An 18,574-nucleotide genomic window follows, 5' to 3' on the forward strand; every position below is an offset into this window, starting at 1 on the left:
GCGAAGAAATTCCAGGAAGCAGGGGATGACACATTTATGCCGGTGCTGGACCCCAACTCGTCCAACATCCGGGTCTTCTATTTGATGGCGCTGGACAAGATCTTCCGGGACTTGATTCAACATCCAGTGGCGACAGAGATGGTAGAGGGTGTCTTGGGAGACAACTACCTCATCTCCAACTTTACGGCCAACATTGCTCGACCGGGGAGCAAGAGTATGGCGTTGCATAGCGACCAGAGTCTGGTGATGCCAGAGCCGTGGAACAACACATGGGCATTGAATGTCATCTGGTGCCTGGATGACCTGTACCATGAGAACGGGGCGACGTTGTTCATCCCTGGCAGCGACAAGTGGCAGCGGAGATCAGATATCCCTAAGAACGCCCGAGATTTACTTCGACCATTTGAGGCCAAGAGAGGCAGTATAGTCCTAATGAACGGCCGAGTGTGGCACACCTCAGGAGCCAACGTGACCAAGGACAAAGACCGAGCATTGCTGTTTGGGTACTATACCGTGCCCTTCCTCCGACAACAAGTTAACTGGACTGCGAAGATGGATGATGACTTGAAGAAGTCATTGTCTCCCGACATGACCGAGAAGTTGGGGCTCAGTGTCAGTGCCAACATGGCCCAAGTTTCCTTACTCAAGTACCTGGATGATGTGTTTCCTGAGGAGTCGAATCGGGAGACATCGAAATATTGAGGTTGGCTACCTACCTCGATAACAAGTGAGAGGTGCTACAAAAGTGTGTGCAGCATCCTGTCGTTGAAGATTGAAGACTCTAGGTAGGGTGCATATACCAGGGCAACATATAAAGATTGTACAGATGCTGTTTCTTTGTCACAATCTCACCTCCTTCGAGAAGATTTTTTAATCGTTGATCTGTCCAAGCCTATCTACAACGACGACCTTATCGTGGAATTCCCTTGGCGCAGAGGTTGCTGGTCCTGAAACACGCTTGGAGCAGTGGTAGCCTGTAGGTACCAACTCGCCTATTATTGTACGCTTGATAGTAGCCTGGCGTGTCCAGTAAGTGGGTCAAGAGGCCGAGTGTCACCACCGACAGCATACTTTGCCAGCCTCGTGTGGCGCCTAAACCTAGAGAGCTACAGCCCTCGTCCCCTCCCCCCACCAAGTTTTGGGTTTCCAACCACGTTGATTTCATCAGATCTGCCTCCACGTCGAGTCAGCGTTTGTCTACGGAGTACACATTTAATACAAGACCAGCCTTTGATGCATGCACGGTTCGCTTGCTTGTTCGTTTCCTATCGACCATAGCTTACCGAAAACTCGGACATCTACGACACCTTTTTGGTCGAACTTTTGGCTTACCTGGTCTTCTCGTTGACCTTTACCAGAGCAGGCAAGACGGGGTAACAGCCAGACACTCCTCTGGACTTGCCTAAGAACATCCCCTCAGTTCTAACTCCAGTGTCTCTGCTCACTCTGTCTCGAGTCTGTGAGAACAAGAGCTGCCATTCGTCAATCAGAAAAAACTTGGACATCGCTGGTCCAGCACCAATCTTCCTTGAGAGCCACTTGACAAGCCAGTGCGAGTCGTCAGCCACTACTGTGGATGCAGATCGCCCCCGAGCCACTGAGCACCCACCACCGCACCGCAGTTCAGGGCCCAACAGACAAGTCTAACCTGATCGTCGCCGTCCTCCCGCCGTCTATCGCCAACTCTACCTGTCACCACTTTGCGTCATCCCACATGGCACACCACATGGCCCATTCTGCACAGGGCCATCCTGCTCTGAGTACACAACCAAGCATGTCTTCTGAGTTCTCTGAGTTTTCTGTCTTGTCTCTTCCTCCTCCTGCACCAACTCGATCCTACCACCAGCGATCCAGAACTGCCACAGACCTTCCTCCATTATTCACCCACACTCAATCACATTCTCCATCGCTGTCCTCGACATTTCTCCCATTCTTCCGCCCTCATAGCACTCGATCCCTATCTCCCGAACGATTATCGGATCCCGACACATTGTATCACCAGTCACCCGTACCTTCACCCGTACCTTCACCCGTACCTCCGCCAGAACAAGCGCCACCCTCCAAAAAACTATCATCAACCGCAGCTAGCAAACTCGCCAGCTGGTTTGACGGTACATCCGAACCTCTAACCATCTCTTTGGTTCCTTCCCCCAACAAGGAGAAACTAGACCCAATAGCTGAGTCTAGCATCATGGATAACCTCTTCTCCAGCGGCCATGACTTGGTGGACAATCTCACCAAACGGCCTCAGAAGAGATCCAGTGTGATTGGTTCTCCGTCAAACAGTACCTCTCGCTTCAGCTTTTTCCGGAAATCCACCGTTTCTTTACCCTCCCCAGATCCCACAGACCAGGACGAGCTGGGACAGCTCGATATCCGGGAGGCACTATTTCCCCATGGATATCCTGACGAGTTCTCTCCTGCCACGTTCAAAAATTTACAACTCAACGCAGAAGGATCTCTGCGTCGCTTTCAAATGGCGCATATTGACCAATCCAAAGCGCTAAAACAATTATCCTCGAGTAAAGTTGCACTGTCGGACGAGTTGGAAGCAGCCAGTACAAGGAACGAACATTTAAGACTGCAGCTAGAGGACATGGCGGAGAAGGCAGCCGCTCAGGAAAGACTCATCACAGAACTGACAGCCCAACTTGCCGCACAGAGAGCTCCCAGACAGACGGTTGACTGCCATCAACGGACCGTGAGGATGGTGCCAGATGATGCCAGCTCGCACCATTTGGACCCAACTCCACGATCTCGGTACCGAAGGAGCCGGCTGTCAGACTCGTCCATGTCTGCAGAGTCTGAAGCGGCATCTGAAGTGAGCTCTGTCGTCAGTGTCTTCTCAGAAGCATTATCAGCTGCGGCTTCTCAAGATACCTCGATCGCTAGTCCAACCCACAATTCCTCATGTTCTCCGTTCAACGAGGAATGCCCCAACTGCCATGGGCTGAGTGCATCCGAGGCATGGGACGTGGTGGGTGTTATGAAGATGGAATCTATTGCACTCAAGCGTCGCATTGGACAGCTGGAAAGTGCTCAGGACGAAGCCTTGGACTTTTTGAGTGGCCTCAGATTAACATGAGGCACTTTCAAGCAGAGCACCTGAGCGGATTATAGCGCCATGAATATGTTTATTCACTAACGAAAGAGCATACGCATCAATACTGTACATTACCAAAGCCTACATCTGTGCATTGCACCATTACCTTCCCAGCTGATGTGACACGTCAATCAGCCACACGCAATCGCTGACAGTGACCTCGAGACGAGATATCCCAGCGTGAAGCAATGCCCGTTTGATGGTGGATTCCGGGCCGCCCCTGCCGCCGTTGGTGGAGAAAACGACTAATACCGCCTCGGCCTCGGCAGTCGCGGTCATAGTCGTAAGTAAGTAGTCGTAGTGACTCCAGCCACTTGATGCCTATTTCCCAGCCACACTCGACCTGTCAACCCACTACGGAGTAAGTACAGTCAACCACCACCACTTCTTCTTCCAATCATGCTGAGATGCAACAGGTCACTCATAGGCAAGCCCTTGGGCAGAACCTCACTTGCTTGTCTCCGCTTGCTCATGATGCCTAGATTGCCCTGCCTCTCTGCTGTTTGCGTCTCTCCGTGGCCCAAAATCCGTTGCTTCTTCACGATTCCTTCATGATATCAATCGTCAACAGTGACGCTGGTGAGCTCGCGGCCGTCTGTTGGCCAGCACCTCGAATTCTGCTAATCTCAAGTGCCCTTCGCTCTGTTATCTTTAAGTAATCTCTTACAGTGTACGCGGAAGCAGCAAAACTCATCTCTCATTCTATCAACACCAAGAAAACCGCACAGGCATATCATATCTACCCTCTCGAGCATGTCGTTCAGTGCTCGAACTCCCGAATCTCTACTCCCTCGGTCGGATTCCAAAAACCCGGCAACCACATGCAGAGGCATCACCACCACTGGTCGACCATGCAGAAAATCCCTAGCCGCTTCCCCTCAGCCATCGCCAAACCCTTCTCCCGTCAGAGGTTCCGGCGTCCTTACGGTTCTTCAGGAGGAACATGCCGCTGCTTTCTTCTGTCACCATCATAAAGATCAGGCCGTCCAGCTGCTCGCTCAGGGCCGCAAACAGACAACCCTACACCCGTTGAAAGAAAAGTCAAGTATTGACACTTTGTTGGAGAGGGTCGGTGTCCTGGAGATCGATGACAATGTCGCCCAGCCTCGTAGGAGGAGGAAGCCGCGAGCTCAGAAAGCCTCCAGTGAGCATGCCATCACGCGCAGAGACTCTCTTCCTAAGGGGTGGAACCACCTACAAAGCCCACTCATGTCTGTACCGACTGACTTGGTAAACCCCCCACCGAAATCAAGAATTCCTAGCCGACCACCTCGGTCTAACATGAAGTTCTCTTGGTCTTGTTGCCTGCGAGCCGACAGTGACAGCGACGATGACAGACCAGCAAGGGTGCCCAAGAGCAGATTTGTCGGTGATCTTCACAGTACAGGTCCAAATCACCGTCCAAATCATGGTGCCGGCATCCAACCTTCCCGTGTAACGCCTCGACCACAATATCTATCCACTCAACCGCAACAGTCTACATCACCATCACGACCGACAAAAATCGAAGAACAGGACGCTTCGCCAGTCAAAACTCAAACTCGCAGTTTGCTATCATACATCCCATCAACCTTGTCGCCCCAAACCACTTCTCTCCTCTTAACCGAACTTTCTCGCCCAATATCTACGGCTGACGAAGCAGGTTACATTTATATTTTCTGGCTCACGCCTGAATCGGGCTCTGCAAAACCCGATGATGAGACCGCATCTTCTCTTCTTGACGACGACGAGGATTACAGAGGCGGAAACGAGTACGGTGGTCTCTATCCCTCTTTGAAGTCCGCCCGTGCGCAAGCAGCCGACCAAACCCTTCAACGATATGCATCGGTTCGCCGTACACTCAACACGGTTTATCGACCATCTCCAAGGAGCGGACCAGATGAACACGAATTGACGACACGGCGAACAATCCTACTCAAGATCGGACGTGCTGCCAACGTTCACCGCCGTATGTCCCAGTGGAGCAAGCAGTGTGGTCAGGAGATCACACTGATTCGGTATTACCCCAACACGCCATCAAGCCCTAAAGCACACCAATTGTCCACATCTAATGATATGATCGTGGGGCGCAAAGTGCCTCACGTGCATCGAGTCGAAAGATTGGTTCACCTGGAGCTAGCTGAGAAGAGGGTGATTAAGCCTGAATGTCAGGCCTGTGGCCGCGAGCATCGAGAATGGTTCGAAATCGACGCTTCTCGAGATGGCTTGAAGAGTGTGAATGAGGTGATCAAGCGATGGATTCGCTGGGCCGAGGCAGCCCGTTGAGTTGCGGACAGCCAAATGGCGAGAATGACGAAGCGGGTGGACTTTTGATGCGACGAGTCTACGCAGTGAGGACAGACACAGATTCATGATTGTAGATTGTATACGATCCACAGAAGATATCATTAAGAGTCATGATCCAATAAGGGTCCCTGCTAATTCGACCACTTGGATTCATCGAATCATGTTCTTTTTCCCGGGTTTAGATTTGAAAAGCTTGTCTGTATTGGCAGATCTGTAGCATTATATTCTCAAGATATGTAACCATTAGTCATGCATGTATCTACTCGCCTACCAGGGGCACCACCACGGCCCAAGGCCCGAGATACACGTCGATCGTAAATCATTAATCCAATGCACATAGATCACATGGCCGAAACTCATGGGTCTTTGTGGAGCGTATGTGAAGCGTTAACTCTGGTCAATCAGGCAGCAAGGCTGATCTCCCTCCCTCGAAAGCTGAGATTTGCACGCCACATGGCTCGCACGGGCATCCCACCAGGAACTCGGGCCGTGTGCTGTCGAGGCATTACGTGGAGCATTTGCTGATCGTGGTCATCACTGTCACTGTGGCCATGACCAGCGACAGCACCGGCGACGCCGCTTTCGCTGTTGCCCCTGCTGCTGGGAAGATGGCCATGAAAGACAATCATGTGGGAATCCGCCAGCAAATCCAGCCCGCCGGGCCCGATGAGGCCCGCATCGCCTGTTACCAGCATGGGTCGACCCATCTTGACGTACGGCCCACGTATGTCGGTCGCCGTTGCATATGCGACGTTGTACAATGGCGTGGTGAAGCAGTTAGCCGAGTACAGGAGGAAATACACCCGCTGCTTGTCTTGAATAGAGACGGCCAGAACGGGTGCTTCGATCAGTGGGCCATCTAGCTCGTCCCTATCGAGAATTAGGGTCGGCGCATCAATCAGTGTCACTCCATCCTCGGCCGATACTTCTTGCAACATGATCGGCGTCTGCCGCGTTGGAGGCATATTGTTGCATGCTCCCCCACGTCCGAGCGAGTTGCCGTCGATCTTGTACACAATATATCGTTTGTTGGTACTGGGGTCGAGAAACCCGTCTGGATCGATGGCCCCGCCCGTCGTCCTGGGGTCGGGACACGCGATGGGCTCATCTAGAGGCTTGTACGGGCCTAGCACTGATTCTGAGGTGGCTGCCCCGATGCAGTGGTGCCCTAGACTGGAGCGGAGTTCGTCTGTGTAATACAGTACAAAGGTCTTGTTGGGGAGGCGGATTACATCAGGAGCCCATACATGTTTGCCGGTTTGCCAGGACCCAATCCGTGGCAAGGCGTCGACGTGGTCTAGGAACGTCCAGGTCTCGTTGTCAGTCGATTTAGCCATCTGCACCCGAATCAAGGCTCGCGGGTCCGGTTCCTTATTGGTGGTTGCGAAGCCGTACATGACCCCGTCCACGTAAATTACACCAGGGTCAGGGAAGTCATGGGTCATGAGTGGCCCAACCACGGAGCCGAAAGGATCTGATGGTATCGACGTTTCAGTGTTGTGGCCAACCCATCTTTGGGACCAGCGAGTCTCTGTTGTGAGGAGTTCCAAGCACGATGATCGAAGTACCGAGGCCAGCAAGCACAAGAGAGTGGTGAGCATCATTCCCTAAAGCCAGAATCTTGTTGTTGCAGGTTTGGATTTTGAAGGGGAGTCCTGATGATGGTAGACTTCAATCTTCGGCTGGTAATTATTAGGATAGCATCATGCACTCCTGTTCGTTTTTGCAGAATTCTTGATCTGGTCTCGTTGGTAGATATATCAGCTGACCGGACATAAAACGTTCGGGATTGACAAGCCCCAAGACTTGATCATCAGCCAAGAACAAAACTTGAGAAGTCCATATCTTTTGTTCTTGGTAGGCCTAGATAGGGTACTAGGGTCAACAGTGTCCAAGATGGGGTTGTACAGTGCGACATGGCAAAAATAGGACGGTATCAGAGGGCTTATAAACCCCTTTTCCGCCTTCTATTTGTGGGAGACTTGAGGTTGCGTTGAGCCGCCCGTCTCAACTTGTCGTCAGATCCCCAACGGCCTCAGTTGACCAATCACGATTCAGTTCGACAGGCATGAACCAATCAGCGTTGATATTCGTTTGGCTGTACGCCCTGTTGTTGACAGGAGAGGAGTGAAAGACGAATGGAAGTAATCACAGAGAAATCCTTATTAATGTACTGGTCTTGTGGAAACAGACATGTGAGCATATCCTTAGAGTGAGATCGGTCATATTTGTAGTTGTGCGACAACATCCGTGTCGAGGCACCCTGTCGCGAGGATTATAGAAAGGGTCAATGGGAGTAGGGTATGGCATCTTCGAAGTTGGTCCAGGTTGGTTACCTTGACTTTGCAAGAAGACCATGTTAGTACAAGAGGTTCGAGAATCCAGGCACGTTGCGAATTTCAACAAAGAAATTCACAGGGACGGGTCAGAGCATGTAAAGAGATATCTCGTCCTCTTATGAATCCTTGTCTTCAGAGAAGGACAATCCTCGTAGATAAAAAAGTCTTGGGAATCAGTAGCGACTGGGCTCAGTTTTATTCCATTTGCAAGTGTGACAGTGGCCGAACAATAAACCGTATCTTGGATAGGAGGCTTGGGATACTGCTGAGTTTGTGACCACTTTGAGAAGCCATTGACTCCAGCGTGTCTCACATCAATAGGGGGAGTATGAGGTGTGCGATAGCTCTAGTGAATGCTGCTTCGCCGTTTGAGGCTTGATGAAGATGAGGGTGTCATGGTCCGACGCAGGCTGGAGGATGTCAATCGCCAACACCTTGGTACAACACCTTTGTACAAGGGTTGGTATCATCTCCCAGCCTCCTGTACACTGTAGAGTCATACATTTGACTATAGATAGATGGGCTTCCCCCGTAGCATCGAGGAAGCCCAAGCAACTCATTTTCACCTCATCTTTGACAGAGGAAAGGTCAAGGTCACATATATCAAAGGCTGAAGGAGTTTGGGGTGGGCGTTTTTCCACTCATCATGAATCGCAGGCAGGTTGCGCTCGAAACCAAGAGAGAATTACAGAGCAGGAACAGTGGCCTCATCTCTGGGGCTGTCTTCTCGCAGATAGGTGCTTTCACAGGAATCGCACATGCTTTCGAGCGCTTCGAGACTTCTTATCGGATTTGATAGACTTACCTCGGCGTGGTTTTGGCCAAAGGGACCATTTATGGGACCATTGGTGTCTGCGCAGGGCATCAAAGTCTCGCTTGTGAGTCAGAATGACGGCACTTGGGCCAGCGACGGACAACCCAACACGATAGATAACCTGTAGCCTTTCGAGGGTGGCTATCCACGACGGCCGACTCGGAGCAGGCTGAGACTGGGGACGGTCCGTGTACTGAAATGGTGGGCTAGCTGGTAGCAATCCAACAGAATGTAATGGCATGTTGCCCCAATCAACCATCCTTCGGATTGGCATTTGTCTTGGTATTGGTGTTACTGCACGATTAACGAACTCGGCACCAGGGTTGAAGGGGCTGAACGACCATAGATATCAATCAAAAGGAGATTGATCATGGCACCAGCGCTTGGTGCGAGAAAAGCTTCATAGACCAGGATCGCCTATGAATTCTTGGCGAGATGGCAAGACACAAGGCCACATGGCTTTGACGCGGCATCGAGGGCCGGGAGTTTCGATCCCTGGAATTCCGGACGAGGCTTGCATGCTGCATTTTCATCGCCTAGGCCACAGACCGATACGGCCCGACTTTTGAAAATAAGGATGAATCTCACCTATAGGATTAAGCTTACAACGAAGCCTGTAATCTAGAAGAGACCAGCCGGAGAGGTTCCGAGGCCACTATTTTTGGTGTGAGAGTGATCGAGACGAGATTGGGCGACTCAGTGGCGTGATATGACCACAGAAGATTCCAAGCCCAAGTGGTCTCCGAACATCTTGGATTAGTTTACGAGAAAACTCAGCTGATAAGACGGTGGCACGATGGGCAATAAACTGTTGGACTTAATCGAGGCTTTGAAACTGACCTGGCGATTCGAGTCTTGGTCAGGAGGTACAATTCTGATAGCATACAGTACATACACGAACTTCACGAGATGGGCTTCCTTACCTACAGACCACATGGACAGCACAAGGAGTGATCCTGGTCCTGGTCCTCTGCGCATGCGCATGCACACGCATACAATACCGTGTTCCATGAAAATTCTAGTGTCGAACAATTCGGAACAGCCTCCCGCATGATCTGCACCAAACAACTAAGAGTAAAAGGGCTTCTGCTCGCTCGCGGATTCCAAAGAGCAACAGTGGCGTGGAAATGGAAGATTAAGGCTAGCCGCCTCGGCCGCCTCAGCCCCTAGGCCCCTGTCAGAGGCCCGAGGGGCCAATATGGATAAGCGAGGATTCAACCGACTGGGCACCCAGCCGTGCGCCCGGACGGAGGGAGCCTGGGAGGAAATACCTGATTCGGTCTGATTGCATACCAAACCACCTGAAGACACGCGATGATTTCGTAAATGACCTAGACAGTCGTAGTAATGACGAATGCAGGTCGAAAGAATATCCGTTTCCCCCACTCCAGAAACGAGGCCGTCTTGTTTCGAGGTCGCCTGCTTGCTCGGCAGGTGGCTGCGTATATGCGTACACGGACACATACAACAAATACCAAGTATTGTGCCCTTGGCACCTCCAATTGATCCAAGACTGGTCGAACATGTTGACAATGATGAGGACATGATTGGCGTGAGCATGGGCATTTCTCTCCACCACGATGCCTCGCACCATGATTGTAATCTTTATCTTGGAGGGGGAGGAGGTGCGAGGGTCAGACTAATTACTGTATCACCAACGAGGGCAGATATCCATCATTGCGTCTCGACCAAGACCATGATAAGCATCTTGCCATCTACAACATTGGCTCGATAGGCTACGGTGTTTCAATGGTGTCATAGTCTACTGTATACCAAGGCTCGCGGCTGGGAGATGGTGCAGTCGAAGACAGGCACTAGATTCTAGAATTGTTCCATTTGACTTCTATCGGAATTCCATGCATAGGATGTGCACCGGGTCTACTCCGTACAGTAAAATTGCCGTCAAGGAGGCGGTAGGTTCACGGGATGATTCATGGACACGGCGGCCATCCGACTTGCAGTGGTTTAACACGGCCCTGTTTCTGCCACCTTCGGGATAAATTCTTAAATTCCTTCTGGAACATCGTTAAACTGGTTGAGGGGGGCTGGGGCCACCCTGGGGTTCACCCAGATTGCTCCCCCGTCCCCAGACACAAACAGCCACCGGCCTGAGTGGCTGTCGTGGGGTGACGATGGTGATCCAAAAGTTGTTGACAGAAACGGATGGCAGATGGACCGATTCCGCTCTTGGCTAAGTGTCACCCTTGGCGTTATTAGTGGATCTTGGCGTTCTTCAACCTTTCCGCCTTTTCGTTCCCACAAAGGTGTTGCATGAGAAGAGAAGATCCAACGAATGCGGGCTGGAGCATAGCATCAGTAATGCTTCAGTCTCGCCAAATCGCCCTCTACCAATCACGATGCCTGCCCGATCCTCCGGCAGATGGCAAGACCATAAGACCCAATCACGCCCATGACGTTCGGCAGATCTGACCACTTCCACTCTGACTGCTTCGACCACACATGATTCAGGATTGTCCCTGGTCCTTGCATCTGAGGTTACCAGCAGGTCCGTATTGGGTTCGGCCGCCGTACCCACTCCGTCCAGCGGCCTCAAGCTCATTCGCAATCTGACCAAGCCCTATCAAGGCCAGCCTTGACATGGCTTGAGCGACACCTCCCCTGCCGGTTTTGCCTGTATTCAACATATCACCATATCCACCGACCGGAAACTGGGGCCCTTGCCCATGGGGGTTCGAACGGCCCGCAATTGACAACAATGGGACGTTAGAGATGAGTATGCATCTATCCTTTTGTCCGGACAAACCAGACTGGCCTGGCCTTGCATTCAGACCCTGTTCACTCGACGCTCAACAATGACATGATTTTACATTCGAAGTGGGTCTGGGGACTCATCAGGAGCAACGCGGAGCAGGTGGGCGACACAGGATGGCAACACGGGGAACTTCATCTCCCCATGTATGCGGTGCCTCCACGGCTCAGTCCAGTTCAGTTTGGTTTGTGCAACGGTAGGTGATGCCATTTTTCTATATATTGTCTGTTGTCTCACCCATCATCTGCCTGTCTTTCTCTCAAGGCACTCAAAGCAACTTCCATATCATTCCCTTCTACAAACACCCATCTCCTGAAACCGTTTGTGGTGTTCCGTCTGCTTCTATTCGTGGTCTGGTCAAAACCCGGTCCACCCCCTCCAAGCCTCTATCTCTCCATTCTCAAACTACCCACATTGTACCCAACATGGGCGCCGCACAGGAAGTCGAAATCCCCATCAGCAGTGCCAACTCTGTGGACGGCAAGGATGAAAAGGACGTCGACTTTGTCGAGTCTGGCTCGGCTCACCACCAAGAAGTGGGCTGGGACAAGAAATCCACGAGCAAGCTGATCAGGAAAATGGATTGGGTTCTCCTGCCCTTCCTCTCTTTACTTTATCTTCTCTCATTTCTCGACCGAACGAATATCGGCAATGCTCGTCTGGCTGGTCTTGAAAAAGATCTGGGCATGACTGGACTTGACTATAACGTTAGTATTATCACTTCCCAGCCGCCAGATTCAACACCACTGACCAATTTTCTAGATCGCTCTTGCCATTTTCTTCCCCTTCTATGTCATTGTTGAGCCTATTTCCAACTTGATGTTGAAAAAGACTCGCCCATCGATTTGGATTCCATTCATCATGGTCTGGTGGGGCATTGTCACCACGCTCATGGGTCTTGTATACAACTATACCGGCTTGTTGCTTGCTCGTGCTGCCCTGGGCATCGCCGAAGGTGGCTTGTTTCCTGGTCAGTGGACCCTGGAAGCTTGTGAAACACGACTTGTGGACTGACGTGATTTAGGTGTAACATACTACATCACCCTCTGGTACCGACGACATGAATGTGGTCTCCGCATGGCTCTCTTTTTCTCAGCCGCCACTGCTGCCGGGGCGTTCGGGGGTCTCCTTGCTCGTGGAATCAACGAAATGAGCGGCATTGGAGGAAAAGCCGGCTGGGCTTGGATCTTCATACTCGAGGGTCTCCTCACATTCTTCATTGGTGAGTATTTCCAGCCTTGCTAGCCTGTTAATTGGTGACATGGCTGACCGACAACTTAGCCATCGTTGCTTTCTTTGTCATGCACGACTACCCATCGACTGCCACATTCCTCACCCCCGCAGAAAGGGAAGAGGTCACCCGTCGTCTTGAAGAAGATCGCGGTTCATTGGCCGACGAGTTCGACCTGAAGTATTTCTGGCACGCCGTCAAGGACTGGAAAATCTGGGTCCACATGTTCATCACCATTGGGTAGGTTTTCAAGATGGACAGCCGCGCGTAAAGAAGCACGACGACTAACAGACAATACAGACAATACACCCCATTGTACTCTTTCGCTCTCTTCCTCCCCACGATTGTGCGCACTCTGGGATACACCGACAACCAGGCTCAACTCATGTCGGTGCCTCCCTATATCGTGGCCTGCTTCTGCTGTATCACCGGCGGCTGGGCTGCTGACAAGCTCAAGACCCGTGGCGTCTTCATGATCGGTTTCAGCATTACTGCCTTGGTCGGCCTCATCCTGTTGAAGACTTCTGAGAACGCACACGCCAAGTATGCTGGATGCTTTCTCTTTGCCTCTGGAATCTATCCAAACGTGCCCCAGGGTGTGGCGTGGAACGGCAACAATATTGGAGGCAGCGTCAAGCGAGGTGTAGGCATCGCATTCCACGTTGGCTTTGGTGAGTCTTGCCCGCCTTTTTCCTCTTTGTTGCATTTGCAGTGCTAACCCGATTATCTAGGTAACCTCGGTGGTGCCATCTCTGGATTCATCTATCTCAGCCGGGATTCGCCAAGATTCTCCACCGGACATACCATTCTGATCTCCCTCATCAGCATGAGCACGGCTCTCCAGATCATGATGACTCTCTGGCTGCGACGCGAAAATGCACGACGAGACCGCGAATACAAGCCACCAAGTCAATACACTGCCGAGGAAAGGTACGCCGAGCGAGAGAAGGGCGACAATGCTACCTTCTTCCGTTACACTGTTTAGAAGCTCCGCTTGGATTGAGTTTGTTGCATATACAAAGATAGACTTGGATTCGGTCGGCAGTTTATGGGTACGCCGGGGAAAGCTATCTCGTTACTTTAGAAATTGTTACCACCCATCTACAGAATGGCACGATTGACACCGTCTTTGAAAGCGAGGTAGTCTCAGCTTCACACGCATCTAGACACCTCCTTTCTGTATGTCTTAAGATGCGTCATGCATTGGACTGTTGGCTTCTCCAAGAAGAACAAATGAAGCAAAGATATCCATAGACAGGAGTCAAATTCCAATAGCCAGGATTTTTCTAGGCTCTTCTGGCGGGGATCGACCAGTGACCATCTCCAGGCTTCTAGAATTGTATCTCATGGTGAGACAGATACACTCATATAATCGCTTGCCACTGTCCCACTCAGTCAGTCAGGCCGATGGGTATAAGCTCCGTGTCCATGCATCATGGCTTGAATCTGGTTGGGCCAAGTGGGCGTCAACGAAAAGTAGGTAGCAAGTCAACGAAAACCAAACGGCCGTAGTTGTTAAGATCATGGATTCCAGACATTCGTCCCATTCGCCGGACGTGTGTACCAAAGTAATAAGGAAAACCCTACCGCTGCTCCTGCTCTTGTGTGCATCCAAGTATACAATCTGTTGGTGATAGACTGCATCAAACACCCTTGCCCATTGTAACGTATTCCCACGACCAACCCCTTGTAACATTGCCCGTGCCAATCAACCGACCTTCCCGCAACCAAAAGGATCATAGGTAGCAGATTAAAACCCCTCCTCCGCACTGCGGGTGTAATTCAAACGCTTATGGCGTCGCTCGCCACCCACATTCAACTCGTTCCCGCCAGGTGTTATTTCCTCTCCTTGATTCTCCTCTGTGCGCCGAATAGCAGAGAAGTCATTCCCTCCCCCAGCACGACATCACCACTCGTGATCGTGATAACATTTTGCGCAACCAGTTCTGTGTCCGGTCCTCGGTCGACAGCGCCCGAGCCCCAAACCCAAACCATATATCTCTTCAATCCACTCCTCCGCCGCGATTATAGTTCTCCATGCGTCCCAAAACACCTCGTCCGTCGTTGTCCATGTTTTCCTTTGCACCCACTGCCCGGAACGATTCCACTCGAATTAGACAGGCTCAACCCAGATGACGCTATGCAAGGAGATCCAGGATAACACCAACATGCATCGTAAGCCGTGATATGCAACCCCCGCTTCACCTCATGAGCTGTACGCCAAAGACATGCTGCAGGCAAACACCCAGCTCCTGGTATCCAATGATCCTGTCCTGTTCATGTCGTTCGTGCTCGACTAACCCCATACAGAGGTTGTCCCAATTTTATTGTTTCCCCAAACGCCGCTTCCCGTTCCCCAAGCCCCTATCCCGGGCTGAGAAGACTCTTTCTGGTTATTCGTGTTGGAGTTGGAAGATGCAGCCCGGTCGCTGTTTTGATCATTGCTTCCAAAGCCGTATCCCAAAGACGCAGGTAAGGGTGATGTCGTTCGCTTATTTAGTGCTTGGTTGGGCGCAGCCCCTGCATTTGGACGACTTCCAATAGGGCCCATGGCGCCCGAGATTGGGGCGGTGGTTGACTTGGAGATCTGGCGGCTGTGGGATGTCTCTTCACCTGAGGTCGGACTCGAAGACTTCGGACCCGATGATTGAAGCTGTGAGTCAAATGAGCCAAACCCTGGTGCGGTTTGAGCAGAAGGCGACCCGGCCTTCTCTGGGCGACCATCCTGTCCCGCATTTGCAGCTGAACCTGGAACTTCCGCGTGTGCCCCAGTGCCGAAGGGTGATGGCCCTCTCACAGCCCCCGGCGTGGTGTTGGAGCCCGGTGTTTGTTGTTCTCTTGGGCTCACGTTTTCAAAAGGTGTTTGGCCTACAAACGCTGCTCCTTCACCGCCATAGAGTGCTCGATGTTGGCGTGCAATCAAATCACGGCGGCCCTCTTCACTAAGAGTACTGGGACTCATTGATCGGTCTGACTTGGTGGACGACATCTCCGACAAGACACCTATTGAGTTTAGTATGGATTGACACATGTAGTTTTGTGTCTGGTGCTTACTACGATTGTATTGCTGTTCCTGATGGTAGTTGCGGAGCTCTCTTTCCCGTTGAGCCGCCATCCTTTTCTTAGCCTGAAGCATTGAGTCTCCATCATTGTGTCGGCCTTGATGGCGCTGTGACGCATAAAAATTCTGCACATGGCCACCTTGATGCGGTCGGTTGTGGTCAAAATCAGGACCAGGATGCCTGCCATGGTGTGGTCGATGGGCTTGCCAACACTTAGTCTCAGTAGAAATCGTAGAGGATATGGCAGTCTTACCAAAGTCCGCACCGGGCCGGAAAGTATGAGGTGGCATTGCGCGAGACCCGGGTGCGTAAATTTTCCCGCTCTTGACAAGGTTGTCGATGGCTCGATCGACATCTAAGGCTGGTCAGGAAATGAAGTGGAGCGGGGACGATAGAGCGCACCTTCGAATTGGGTTGTGAATGCGACCGTGTCTTCCCTCTGGGAGGCGGAACTTGCGCCTGCGATTGTATGAGTTTCCGAAGCACGATAGCTGTTGGCGGGGTGACATACCGGATCTTGATGGTGGAGGAGGCTGCTCCCAAGAGGACTGCCGGACAGGAGCCTGCCAGGCCTGGGGTTCGTAGAAGGACATTTCGGAGGCTCGAGGCGATGGATAGCAATCGGGCTGAGAATGATTTGGGCTTGGAGGAATGGAGGCTCCCAATTGTCCCCTCATATACTCAAACACCAGCTAAATTAAAGCAAAGGAAGCTGGGTGCGGCTCCGGAGCAAGGACAATGCGAGCAACAGGGCTGGGGTGTTGGTGATAATGCTAAACGAAGAGAAGAATTGTAGTGGAAGGGAAGAGGGGGCAGCAGGTCAGCCAGTGTGGACATTATGGAGGGTATTGGTGCGCATTTCTTGGGTGGGGAGAAGTGAATTTTCTCGAGGATCGGCCCATGACCAAGCAGAGCCAATAGAGACAAGGAAAGAATTGGTGGAATTGCCCGAGGCGACACGGCTCGACGGGAGAGAGCACAAACCCCTACGACCTACGAACAGGAACCGGGCCCTGGGTTGGACTGGAGAATCCCCACAGAAAAGTTGATGCGAGCATTGACTACGGCGGAGAGAGAGGGATTGTCTAAAGAGGAGATAGATTTCTCAAATAAACCCATAGCCATCTACAGTATCTATCAATGGGCATTGAGTCCCCAAGGGTTTGCACGGTGCCGGTGGGTGGTGGCACTTGAGCTTCGCACGGCAGGATGAGAGAGAGTCAGTCACTACTTAGTAGTAAGTAGTAGCAGTCACTCATTAGTTCTTGAGCCGAGAGTCGGGGTGGTGATTTTTGAAGAAAAAGACGGACTTGAAGCGCTACTCTCATTGTGACCTAGGACTATGCGTGCTCTTCTGCTTGGAACCTCCTCTCCTGGGTATGGTGCCATGCAAGTGGAGTGGTGATTGCAATGAAATTCGAAGGGGAGTGGCTTCCTCAGTCAGCCGAGATGGTCCATGGGGCAAGGAGGCCCATCTCGATACTCAACATGTTCAAGTGTAGAAAGATTAATGCCAACTATCGATCATAATGTGACTGTTGTAATCATTTGTACATGCAGAGCACCTGTTTTTGGTGTTGCAAAAGTTTCTGTTCAACAGGATTTTCGTAGGCTTCCCTACCTAGGTAGGCAGTATTTAGGTGTCTCTGGGGCGGCCGAGGGGCATCTAACGACCTATTAACAGCCCGAGGCACCTACCTAGGGTACCTCCCTTATGCACCAGTGGCACCTCTGGAGTTTGCCCCTTTAGCCAAATATTGGCTAATGCTCTTCCACTGTTCCTTTCACATTCACACGTGCCTTGCCTGCATGCAATAGAATTCATGCCGTACTCCCGTGATGCCTTGCTCTAGTGCTGGAGGACCTCAGATGCACCTTGTTGGGTGGGTAGGAATGGTAGGGTTCTTTGGCCTGCAATCACACTGTACGATCCCTACACGAGGCCTACACCTCCATCGTGCCTCTGGTCATGCATATGTCCCATTTCCAACAACTTACAAGGTCAAAAAACCTGTGCAAGAACAGAGAAGTTCTGGGTCAGTATGTCATCTTGCAAGGGATCCTCGTATATTGTTGATGTTATACGAGTAGAAAGAGGATAATAGGCAGATCCAGGCTCGCCCAGCGTCTATCATACCATCTTGCTTTTCCACGTGATGATGCCGGTGATTCTATGCCCGTTCTCCTTCCAGAGCGATCTGACCTTGGCCTTCAATAATAACGTGACCCCAAGTGTTTCAAGTGTGGGGAAGGTCCCAAGTAATCTGGGACCTGACCGTGGGGCCCGAGGGCCTGCAGGAAACTTGGGTCGTAAGAAGCACCTGTGGCCTGGGCAGATATTCTAACAAGATATGGCCCTTGCATTCTGAAATATCAGGCTATCGTCAGGTAGTACAGACTACAAATCCTGATGTAGACCCCAGTCGCATTAGGCCGATGGCTTTGCCCAATTCCTCACTTTCCAACCCAAGGGGGGATTTCTTGTAGACCTCAAAAGCTGGGCCCTTGATTGAAGACTTTACTGAAACTGGGTCGCCCTTCAGCAGCAATTGTTTGACCGAAGGCATCGACCGGATGAGCACCCGGTGTCACTTGTTCGCCATCCACATCACCCTGGAAATTCTAGTGCTGCAGTATGATATGCAGCTTGTACAGTAGATCACGATTAGGAGTGTAATTTTGGCAGACTACGCAATCAGATAGCACAGCAAGAGAAAGAATTAATGTCCGAGTCATGGGATCATGGTGATCAAGCATTCACCTCATCTGTGCGCTAACCATAAAAGGAAGACGCGATTCGCTCGCTACTTTAGTTTAATTATTAATTTTGTTCACCGTTGTGCCTTGTTGGAGTCGCGTCAATCTAAAAAAACGCGCTTCTTCCGTGCCTGTTTTCAACAAAGCGTTCCTTTTTCATGACTGATGCCAGGTCGACAATGAGGGTTCCCCTTTTATAGTAACAACTTGAC

The 18,574-nt window shown here is 51.4% G+C and overlaps 5 protein-coding genes across 7 annotated transcripts; 3 read left to right on the forward strand and 2 right to left on the reverse strand.

The window, feature by feature from the left end:
- Positions 1 to 1,262: 1,262 nt before the first annotated feature.
- Positions 1,263 to 3,280, forward strand: PV10_05412 (uncharacterized protein). Its single transcript, XM_016370084.1, has one exon. The coding sequence runs from the start codon at positions 1,577 to 1,579 to the stop codon at positions 3,083 to 3,085; it is 1,509 nt and encodes a 502-aa protein (XP_016222377.1). The 5' UTR covers positions 1,263 to 1,576; the 3' UTR covers positions 3,086 to 3,280.
- PV10_05413 (uncharacterized protein) lies at positions 3,265 to 5,562 on the forward strand. Its single transcript, XM_016370085.1, has 2 exons — positions 3,265 to 3,464; positions 3,520 to 5,562. The coding sequence occupies exon 2, from the start codon at positions 3,857 to 3,859 to the stop codon at positions 5,366 to 5,368; it is 1,512 nt and encodes a 503-aa protein (XP_016222378.1). The 5' UTR covers positions 3,265 to 3,464; positions 3,520 to 3,856; the 3' UTR covers positions 5,369 to 5,562.
- A 31-nt stretch (positions 5,563 to 5,593) lies between these two features.
- Positions 5,594 to 7,290, reverse strand: PV10_05414 (uncharacterized protein). Its single transcript, XM_016370086.1, has one exon. It carries the CDS (start codon positions 6,991 to 6,993, stop codon positions 5,791 to 5,793), a length of 1,203 nt encoding a protein of 400 aa, XP_016222379.1. The 5' UTR covers positions 6,994 to 7,290; the 3' UTR covers positions 5,594 to 5,790.
- A 3,530-nt stretch (positions 7,291 to 10,820) lies between these two features.
- PV10_05415 (uncharacterized protein) lies at positions 10,821 to 13,804 on the forward strand. Its single transcript, XM_016370087.1, has 6 exons — positions 10,821 to 12,019; positions 12,075 to 12,282; positions 12,337 to 12,534; positions 12,594 to 12,783; positions 12,844 to 13,214; positions 13,275 to 13,804. Exons 1-6 carry the CDS (start codon positions 11,516 to 11,518, stop codon positions 13,526 to 13,528), a joined length of 1,725 nt encoding a protein of 574 aa, XP_016222380.1. The 5' UTR covers positions 10,821 to 11,515; the 3' UTR covers positions 13,529 to 13,804.
- A 246-nt stretch (positions 13,805 to 14,050) lies between these two features.
- On the reverse strand, positions 14,051 to 16,425 carry PV10_05416. Of its 3 annotated transcripts, XM_016370089.1 has the most exons (5): positions 16,117 to 16,425; positions 16,008 to 16,064; positions 15,859 to 15,960; positions 15,598 to 15,807; positions 14,051 to 15,546 (listed from the first exon to the last, which is right to left on the reverse strand). In XM_016370089.1, exons 1-5 carry the CDS (start codon positions 16,280 to 16,282, stop codon positions 14,840 to 14,842), a joined length of 1,242 nt encoding a protein of 413 aa, XP_016222382.1. In that variant the 5' UTR covers positions 16,283 to 16,425; the 3' UTR covers positions 14,051 to 14,839. The 3 variants fall into 3 exon arrangements, with proteins under 3 accessions (XP_016222382.1, XP_016222381.1, XP_016222383.1); XM_016370088.1 differs by having other exon boundaries at positions 14,051 to 15,807; XM_016370090.1 differs by having other exon boundaries at positions 15,859 to 16,064.
- Positions 16,426 to 18,574: the final 2,149 nt, after the last annotated feature.

This window comes from Exophiala mesophila, assembly GCF_000836275.1.
Source record: "Exophiala mesophila strain CBS 40295 unplaced genomic scaffold supercont1.4, whole genome shotgun sequence".
Classification (NCBI taxonomy): domain Eukaryota; kingdom Fungi; phylum Ascomycota; class Eurotiomycetes; order Chaetothyriales; family Herpotrichiellaceae; genus Exophiala; species Exophiala mesophila.